A 10,000-nucleotide genomic window follows, 5' to 3' on the forward strand; every position below is an offset into this window, starting at 1 on the left:
CGTCTGACACAACACAGGCACAATCAGAACTGCTTGTATCACATCCCAGTACACAAGTACACAAGCTTAGGTTCTTAAACATTGGCATTGCAGAAAGATACAAAATCACAATAATAGAGTAAAGTAAAAATAAGTAAAGTAAGCAATAATAAAGTAATGGTAAAGTTTAAATTAAGTAGTGATAAAGTGATGGTAGTCCTACTACAGCGGAACCAGTCGTACTACAGTGGAATAAATGCTGTGCAAAGTACAATAAGATGAAATGCAATATGGTAATATGTAACACACACACACACATTAACAAGTTAACACACACACGTACATAAACACACACACACTTGTTAACATAAACACACATGCAAGGAACACGGTTTAACAACATGGAAAAGATCTGTTTGGAAAAAAACACAAACATCGTAATCAGTACGCAATCCTAAAAAAACACCCACACACACACACACACATTCACCCAGACACAGGCCTACCTGTAGCGGTACGTCAGGCTCCAGCTCGAAGGCAGGCATCCTCTCGCTCCAGGGGGTGAACTTCTTGGTCTCTGGGTCTATGAAGTAGTGGAACACGGTTCCCTGGGAGGGGAACTTCACCGCCCTCATCTCCTTACACCACCAGCGGCTGAACTCTGCACGGTAGTCCAACAGCTGGGGGGGGGGGGGGGGATATGCAGGTTGAGTTGCACACATGGACCACAGATACACACAGACACAGACACACACAGACACACACACACAGACACACACACACACACACACACACACACACACAGTGGCAACCCTCTCTTGACTGCGACCTCGGTGAACCTCAGCACCGTGGACGGCGCCCATTCCAGCCCCTGGGCAGAGGAGATGTAGGGAAACCCCACAGCTCTGCACAGCTGCCCTGCATCCCCCAATGGACCTATCGCTAAGCCACGCCCCAAAATAGAAACTGTCCAATCATATCTCAGCAAAAGTCACTACAGGCAGAAAACTCTGGCTAACAACTCGCTATATCTGATGGTGAAAAGCTTCTAGACAAAATATTCTTGTCATCTTTAAAAAAGCATGTCTATTACTTGCTGTGGTACATCAGAAATCAGAAATGTGCCAACTCCCGCCATTGTAAGTCATTGAATGTCATTCATTCACGGTCGGTCAGTCAGTCACTGTTGCGACAGTCGTTCTGTTCTGGTGACACAAACCGTAGCCACCGAGCCACCCCGGGCTAGACGCCGACCGGACGTACGCCCCCTAGAGGAGGAACCTTAGACTATGGTCCGCCCCCCCCCCCCCTCCTGAGTAATGACGAGAACCCCTAAGCTGTGTTAGCCACTCTAGATGAAGTGAAGTGAAGTGAAACTTTATTTATATAGCGCCTTTCGTACATGAATGCAACTCAAAGCGCTTTACAATAGAAACAATGATTGAAAACTAAATTACAGAATAGAACAATGATTGAAAATAAGATTACAGAGATGGAGGGGGGGACACGAGACAACAGGAAGGGAGGGGAGGGAGGGGTAATTAATTAATAAATAAATACACCTAGAGTGGCTAACGGACTCTCCTGTTTTGTGACGTCTCTGGTTCGTGTGTTACACTTTTCCCCGGTCGCAGTGAGAGGGGTTGCCACAATACACATGCACACACACGGACACACACACTCACGTGGTCCTGGAACAGCGCCCCTCCGAAGGCCCAGACGCAGGCGAAGACAAAGTAGATCTCGTAGAGCTCCCTGGGGGAGTCAGGGGGCGTGTTCTCCTCCGTCAGCAGGCAGTCCAGCAGGCAGCACAGCGTCTGATTGGACAGAAAAGACGACAACAAAGCATTTGATTGGACAGAGTCTGGCAGGACTCCAATGGCACCGATGGTTCATCAGGACGTCTTATCAATGTTTATTAAGTAACATTCAATTCAGCCTGTGTGTGTGTGTGTGTGTATGTGTGTACAGTGCTGTGAAAAAGTATTTGCCCCCTTCCCAATTGTGTCTGTTTTTACATGTTTGTCACACTTAAATGTTTCAGATCATCAAACCATTTTTAATATTACACAAAGATAACCTGAGTAAATAGAAAATGCCGTTTTTAATTGATCATTCCATTTATTGAAGTCAAAGAGTTATTTAAAACATATATCACCCATGTGAAAAAGTAATTGCCCCCTAAACCTAATAACTGGTTGGGCAAACCCTTAGCGGCAACAACTGCAAGCAAACGTTTGCGACATCTGGTAATGAGTCTTTCACATCACTGTGGAGGAAATGTGTACCTACCCCCACCATGCTGTTCTCAGGTGTGTGTGTGTGTGTGTGTGTGTGTGTGTGTGTGTGTACCTACCCCCACCATGCTGTTCTCAGGTACAGGTGTGTGTGTGTGTGTGTGTGTGTGTGTGTGTGTGTGTGTACCTACCCCCACCATGCTGTTCTCAGGTACGGGGGTGATGGTCCTCAGGTTGCAGCGGACCTGCTCCAGACAGTAGGGGACGTACTTGTCAAACAGGATGGACAAGTTGGCCCGCTCTGATTGGGCCTGCCGGGTGTCAATCCAGCTGGTCACGTACCTGAGGGGAGGGGCCAGACACATGCACCTAAACATCAACGGCCAAAAACAGTGTGTGTGTGTGTGTATGTATCTGTGTGTATGTGTGTGTGAGTGTGTGTATCTGTGGTATGTCTACCTACGTGTGTGTGTACGTGAAACAGTGTGTGTGTGTGTGTGTGTGTGTGTGTGTGTGTACCTGTGGTATGTCTACCTACGTGTGTGTGTATGTTTGTGTGTGTACGTGAACCTGTGTGTGTGTGTGTGTGTGTGTGCAGACATAATTTCTGAGTACTCCACCAGGCTTGATTTGATAGATGCATCACCCCTGCCACTCATCATGAAACTAGAAGCAGTCAGACAAATAGCCCTGGTCAAGGTTCAGCATCTGTTTTCTAATGTACACATTCCACGCAAGTCGCTAAGTGAAATGAACGATAAGAACGTACTTTTGTTTCGAAAATGGACTGGACTGAACACTCATACCACACGTGACATCATATTCCACAGCAAACAGGAGGGCGGACTCGGAGTTCCTAACTTTGAGTGGACTTATTTTGCCACCAGACTCAGCCATCTCCTGAACATGCTGAACAGTGACGACCAGTGTGTGAGGGAGATGGCTAGAGCCTCACTGTTCTTGGACTTACGGAGACGCAAGGTCCCCATGGCGCGTCCATCAGAGTCTAGTTTCCTGGGATTTAAGAGGAAAGCCAGTGGAAAGTTGGACACTCACTCCCCTGGATTTGGAGTGTGGTCTGACTGGCCTGACCTCAACGATCTCTGCGGCTGGAACAACGTGGCCCTGGAGTGGGTGGGGTCAAACTCAGTGGCGGTGGCTGTCTCTGAGGAGATCATCACTGACCCCAGCATCTCAGTGAGGGCAACCATTAACATCTGTCGGACAGATCATCTTCTCCCACCAGTCAATACCCGGGGACACCTTATGATGGCGCTACGACAAAGACAACGACAGCACTGGACTGAACTGAAATTGCAAGGGAAGCTGGCATGTCTCCCTGCTGCTGATCACTCTGTCTCTCACGCAGTGTTCAAAAGTGTAACTCTTGACGAGTGTATTGTCACCTTCACTTTAAAAGCTAGGCTGCAGGTCTTACCAACGAAGCTAAACCTCTCCATCTGGCTTCCTGACAGTCATAGCCCACACTGCATACATCACAGTCACCAGCAGATAACTGAAACCATGCCCCACATCTTAAATGGTTGTCATGCTTATAAAGGGCTCTACATATGTAGGCATGATCGAATTGGGGATCTGATTTCAGAGGGTGTCTTATCCATATTCAGGCCTGCCGCAACGCTGTACAAGCACTCCACTGTAAAGCCCCACATGTTCAGTTTGTGTAGTGACGAAGAGTCTTTAGGAGTGTTCTCTAATATTTCAGCAAACACCCCCGATGTTGTAATTGTCAACGAAAACCACAGAGAGGTGCTTATTTTAGAAGTTGGCTGCACCTTTGACCATAGCCTAGAGGAAGCCTTTTTAACCAAAATCTTAAAATACCAACAGCTGGAGCAGGCCATATCACAACTGGGCTACAGATGTCAACTTTTAGTTTTCATATTTGGCAGCCTGGGCCATGTTCATAAGTCTGTTGTTAGAGGCCTTCAAATGGCTGGTCTTCCTAAGAGAAGGGCCAAACAGTTAGCAAAATATTGCTCAATATCCGCTGTTATTGGTAGCCGCTCAATATGGAGAAGGCGGTGCTTCCTGTACCCATGAGCGGGATACTGTCTGTCTTATTGTATTGATACTGTATCTGTCAACCCACTGGTATCATCTGGTGCGAATAACATCCTGTGTGTGGCAGAACTGGTTGTTAGCTCAGCATTACTGTAACAGATTGTTTCCATGATATCAAAATGCACTGTTAGTATTTATGTCCTTTAGAATTGTACATGTATGTGGACATAAATAAAGCATTTAAAATGTGTGTGTGTGTGTGTGAGCCTCACGAGCTCCAGCCCAAGTCCTGGGTGTTGACGTAGAGGATCCCGGCGCGGGACACGGTGGCCGGGGTGGCGGCCCGCAGGTGAGAGATCTCAAACAGCAGACGCATGGAGGAGGACAGGCTGATACGCTCGTTACTGGCCAGGGTCAGCACCTGTGGGAGGAGGGAGGGGGGGAGGGGGGGGGGGGAAAGGAGGGGGAGGGAGGGAGGGTGGGAGGGAGGGGGGGAGGGAGGGAAGGAGGGAGGGAGAAGGAGGGAGGGAGGGAGGGGGGAGGGTGGGTGGGAGAGGGGGGGAGGGTGGGAAGGGAGTGAGGGTGGGAGGGAGGGAGATAAAAAGAGAGGGATGAGGATATGGGAAAGAGAGACAGGGAGACTGACTTCAAACAGCGAATCTAACAGCGAGCAGATGGTGAAGAGATACTGCACAAGGAGGGGGGGGGGAAGAGGGATAGACACACACACACACACACACACACACCTTGTTGTCGTCCATGACAGTGTTGAGGGACTCTATCCACATGGGGTCGATGTCTCCGTCCAGAACGATCCACTTGGGTCCGTCATGGCCGAGTGACGTCAGCTCCCTCATGGTGGAGGAGAACAGGCCTGAGAGGGGGGGGATGGGGGGGAGAGAGGGAGAGGGGGGGAGAGTAAATTCAGACAGTATTCAGGATTTTGTGTGTATTTGTGTGTGTGTGGTACTGATGGAGACAGAGAGAGAGAGAGACAGAGAGAGAGAGAGACAGAGAGAGACAGAGAGAGAGAGAGAAAGAGAGAAAGAGACAGAGAGAGAGAGAAAATAAGTTTTATTTCATTTATTTATTCTAGTATGTAATCTATTTGTAATCTATTTATTTGTAATCTAGTATGTAATTTATTTATTTATTCTAGTATGTACATGTATGTACATTACACTCTTTTTGTTTTTTTATCTTCACACTTCACATGCTTTGGCAATGTAAATGTATGTTTCCCATGCCAATAAAGCCCTTTGAAATTGAAATAGAAAATTGAGAGAGAGAGAGAGCGACAGAGAGAGAGAGAGAGAGAGAGAGAGAGAGAGAGAGAGAGAGAGAGACAGACAGACAGAGAGAGGAGAGAGAGAGACAGTTTCAAATACCTTGCTTACTTTTAATCTACCATACAGTGCAAAATTGTAAATTCCCCACAATGGTGGTGTACGGGGGCCCAGTTACCAACCACACCATGTACATCACCATTGACCAGATGAAACTGCGGCCCGCGGCGGCTCCACACACACTCACCGTCCTTCCACTCCCTGGTGGCGGGGTGCAGGTAGCCGAACAGCTCGTCCGTGGTGACGGCCTTGGGGTTGATGTCGTGCCACACGGGCTTCATCTTCATACGGCCGTACGTCCTGTGGAGCGTCTTCAGGATCTGGACCGTTCACACACACACACACACACACACACACACACACACACACACACACACACACACACGTACACACAGAGGATATCATAACACACACGGTACATTATCAATCAATCAATCAATCGATCAATCAAACTTCATTTATAGAGCACACGTCACGCATTGAATGCAACTCCTAGTGCTGAACATAAAAACTATACTAAATAAAATACAACACAATAAAACAAGAAATAGGAGTAAAAGTGCAAGTTGAGATAAAACTAGATAAAAGCCAGGCTAAAAAGGTGTTTTTTAAGCTTTCTTTTAAAGATATCCACACTCTCTGCTACCCTCAAGTCCTCCGGCAAGCCGTTCCATGTCTGGGGCCATAGTGGCTAAAAGCCGCCTCGCCATGGGTCTTAGACCGGACCCCTGGAACAACCAAGAGACCAGTACCAGAGGACCTGAGGGATCTAGAGACCAGTACCAGAGGACCTGAGGGATCTAGTGGTAGACCAGTACCAGAGGACCTGAGGGATCTAGAGACCAGTACCAGAGGACCTGAGGGATCTAGAGACCAGTACCAGTGGACCTGAGAGATCTAGAGACCAGTACCAGAGGACCTGAGAGATCTAGAGACCAGTACCAGAGGACCTGAGAGATCTAGTGACCAGTACCAGAGGACCTGAGGGATCTAGTGACCAGTACCAGAGGACCTGAGGGATCTAGAGACCAGTACCAGTGGACCTGAGAGATCTAGTGACCAGTACCAGAGGACCTGAGGGATCTAGTGACCAGTACCAGAGGACCTGAGGGATCTAGTGACCAGTACCAGAGGACCTGAGGGATCTAGTGACCAGTACCAGAGGACCTGAGAGATCTAGAGACCAGTACCAGAGGACCTGAGGGATCTAGAGACCAGTACCAGAGGACCTGAGGGATCTAGAGACCAGTACCAGAGGACCTGAGGGATCTAGTGACCAGTACCAGAGGACCTGAGGGATCTAGAGACCAGTACCAGTGGACCTGAGAGATCTAGTGACCAGTACCAGAGGACCTGAGGGATCTAGTGACCAGTACCAGAGGACCTGAGGGATCTAGTGACCAGTACCAGAGGACCTGAGGGATCTAGTGACCAGTACCAGTGGACCTGAGAGATCTAGTGACCAGTACCAGAGGACCTGAGGGATCTAGTGACCAGTACCAGAGGACCTGAGGGATCTAGTGACCAGTACCAGAGGACCTGAGAGATCTAGTGACCAGTACCAGAGGACCTGAGGGATCTAGTGAGAGCGTATTTTAAGACCATGTCAGACATGTAGTCAGGGGCGAGACCATGTAGTGCTTTGTAAGCCGATAAAATAATCTTAAAATCAATTCTACGGCTAACAGGTAGCCAGTGCAGCGGTTTTAAAACAGGTGTAATGTGTGCTCTCCTTCTGGTCCTGGTTAAAACATGAGCAGCTGAATTTTGTACAAGCTGGAGTTGATCTATGGCTTTCTTAGGTAGACCACAGAGGAGAGCATTCCAGTAGTCCAGCAGTGTGCACTAGTCTCTCAGTACTGGCCATACTGAGATGAAACGATCATCAGCTCCTTCGCTTTGGGGGGGGGGGGGGAGAGGAGAGAGGGGGGGGGGTGTGTGGGGGGTGGGGGGGGGGGGAGAGAGGGAGGGGGGTGGGGGTGAGAGGTGAGGTACGTAGCTAGTCACGATCTTAGGCAGGTAGCATCAGGGCTAAGAATGGAGGAAAGGGAGAAATGGCGTGTGTGTGTGTGTGTGTGTGTGTGTATGTGTGTGTGTACATATATGCGCATGTGTGTGTGTGTGTGTGTGTGTGTGTGTGTGTGTGTGTGTGTGTGTACCTGGCTCTTCCCTGTCCCTGCTCCTCCCACTACGAACACAGAGTGCCTGACAGCCAGCAGTTCCTCCAGCTGTGTGACCTACACACACACACACACACACACACACACACACACACACACACACACACACACACACACACAGAGGACATCATAACACACACATGGTACATTATCAATCAATCCATCAATCAATCATTTACATTTTTGGCATTTAGCAGACGCCTTATTCCAAAGCGACTTACAATCAATACATTTGTTTCAGTAAGTGAATCATCAATCCACCAGTCGTAGCAGGAACAAGTAATCTAGCTCAGGCCAGCGGCCATTGGCAGTCGTCGTGTCCTCTGGCAGGTTACACCTGAACTGTCCCTCCTAAGACCTCTCCATCCCCTCCCCTGTACAGTTTCTCTACTGTCAATAAACTTGGATAAAGCCATCTGCTAAATGCCCCCCAAAAACGTAATGTAATATAAACCTATGACTAACTAACTAACTACCCAGTTCACTATTACCCCACAATAACTACCCCTACTATCTCCAAACTACCCCCCCCCCTACCCACCCACCTTGAGTATGAAGTTCTCCTCGGGCTGGAGGTGCAGCTCGCTGACGGACTGTCTCACGGCGGTCTCCAGCTGGGGGTCTCTCTTGCGGGGCACATCCAGCAGGGGGAACAGGTCGCTGATCAGCCCCAGGAAGATGGGCACGTCGCTGGTCACGATCTTAGGCAGGTTGAAGTCCCTCAGCGCCCGCATCAGGACCTGGAGGGGGAGGGGGAGGGGGTGGGTGAGGGTGTGTGTGGGGGAGAGGAGAGAGGGAGGGGGAGGGGGGTGGAGGTGTGTGTGTGTGTGTGTGTGTGTGGGGTTAGGGTTACGTAGGTACGTAGCTAGTCACAATCTTAGGCAGGTAGCATCTGGGCTAAGAATGGAAGAAGAAGGGAGAAATGGTGTGTGCGTGTGTGTGTGTGTGTGTGTGTGTGTGTGTGTGTGTGTGTACCTGCTCCTCTGGTCTGCTCCGGTCCTCTCTCTTCAGTGACCCAGCCACCACCAGGACTGACTTGATGGCCCTCAGACCCCAGTCATAGTGGTCCTGACACACACAGGGGGGGAAACGACATAATGACTGTGTGTGTGTATGTGTGTGTGTGTGTGTGTGTGTATACCTGTTTAGACAGCAGCTCCTTACAGAGGGTGTGTGTGTGTGTGTGTGTGTGTGTGTGTGTGTGTGTGTGTACCTGTTTAGACAGCAGCTCCTTACAGAGGGTGTACAGGCTGATGAACTTGCGGGCCAGCAGCCGCGCGTCGATGAAGCCCTCCGCCACGAGCATGATCTCACAGATCAGCTCAAAGTCTGGGATCACCATGGCACAGGGCCTGAGACACACACACACACACACACACACACACACACACACCACACACGTGACAGCAGCTGGTGAAACCGGGAACGAAACTGGGATGATATATGTTCTGACTTTTATTCTGAAAAAAAATAAATAAATATCTGCGTTGTTGAAAATCATTGATTTCGCTGGTCCACTAACACAGGTTGTTTTGGGAGCCTGCTAACAATGTAAAGTAGTGTTCTAGTTAACTAGGTAGCAGTGGGGATTACTCACCCAATCCATTGCATTGCAGTATTTTGGCTTGACTAGTGAGTGTGTCATTGATTTTCAAGAATGTATTCACACATTTCTGAATAAAAGTCCAAACATGATGATTGGCGTCTTGTTCTTGGTGTCACCAGCTGCTGTCACAATTGCCTATGCGTGTGTGTGTGTGTGTGTGTGTGTGTGTGAGTGTATGTTTGTGTGTCTATGTGTGTGTCTGTGTGTCTATGTGCCTATGTGTGTGTATGCATGCGTGCGTGTGTGCGTGTGTGTGAGTGTATGTTTGTGTGTCTATATATGTGTGTGTGTGTGTGTGTGTGTATGTTTGTGTGTGTGTGTGTGTACATGTTCCTATGCGTGTGTGTGTGTGTGTGTGTGTGTACATGTGCCTATGTGTGTGTGTGTGTGTGTGTACATGTTCCTATGCGTGTGTGTGTGTGTGTGTACATGTGTCTCTGTGTGTGTGTGTGTGTGTGTGTGTGTACCTGAACAGGGCCTTGAGGTTCTCAGGTAGTTCCGCCCTCCCGGCGTAGCCTGGGTTCAGGGTGATGAAGATCCCCACCGTCGACCTCAGCTCGATCTCCTCGCCCAGGAAGTGGAACCTACACACACCACAGCACACAGGGATGGAGGGAGGGATGGAGG

At 49.0% G+C, this 10,000-nt stretch overlaps 1 protein-coding gene across 1 annotated transcript in view; it reads right to left on the reverse strand.

Moving 5' to 3' along the window:
• LOC308171709 (dynein axonemal heavy chain 11-like) overlaps positions 1–10,000 on the reverse strand; it is a gene marked incomplete at both ends in the record, with an annotated part of 81,304 nt that overhangs the window by 40,346 nt on the left and 30,958 nt on the right. The window contains 12 exon segments of the mRNA XM_080546581.1: positions 1–3; positions 486–659; positions 1,665–1,796; positions 2,408–2,558; positions 4,514–4,662; positions 4,988–5,115; positions 5,775–5,907; positions 7,747–7,824; positions 8,313–8,507; positions 8,743–8,835; positions 8,981–9,119; positions 9,841–9,996. The exon segment at positions 1–3 is cut by the window's left edge and continues 202 nt beyond it. Coding sequence (XP_080402707.1) covers positions 1–3; positions 486–659; positions 1,665–1,796; positions 2,408–2,558; positions 4,514–4,662; positions 4,988–5,115; positions 5,775–5,907; positions 7,747–7,824; positions 8,313–8,507; positions 8,743–8,835; positions 8,981–9,119; positions 9,841–9,996 — 1,531 coding nt within the window.

Source organism: Nansenia antarctica (genome assembly GCF_963989245.1).
Source record: "Nansenia antarctica genome assembly, chromosome: 16".
NCBI lineage: Eukaryota > Metazoa > Chordata > Actinopteri > Argentiniformes > Microstomatidae > Nansenia > Nansenia antarctica.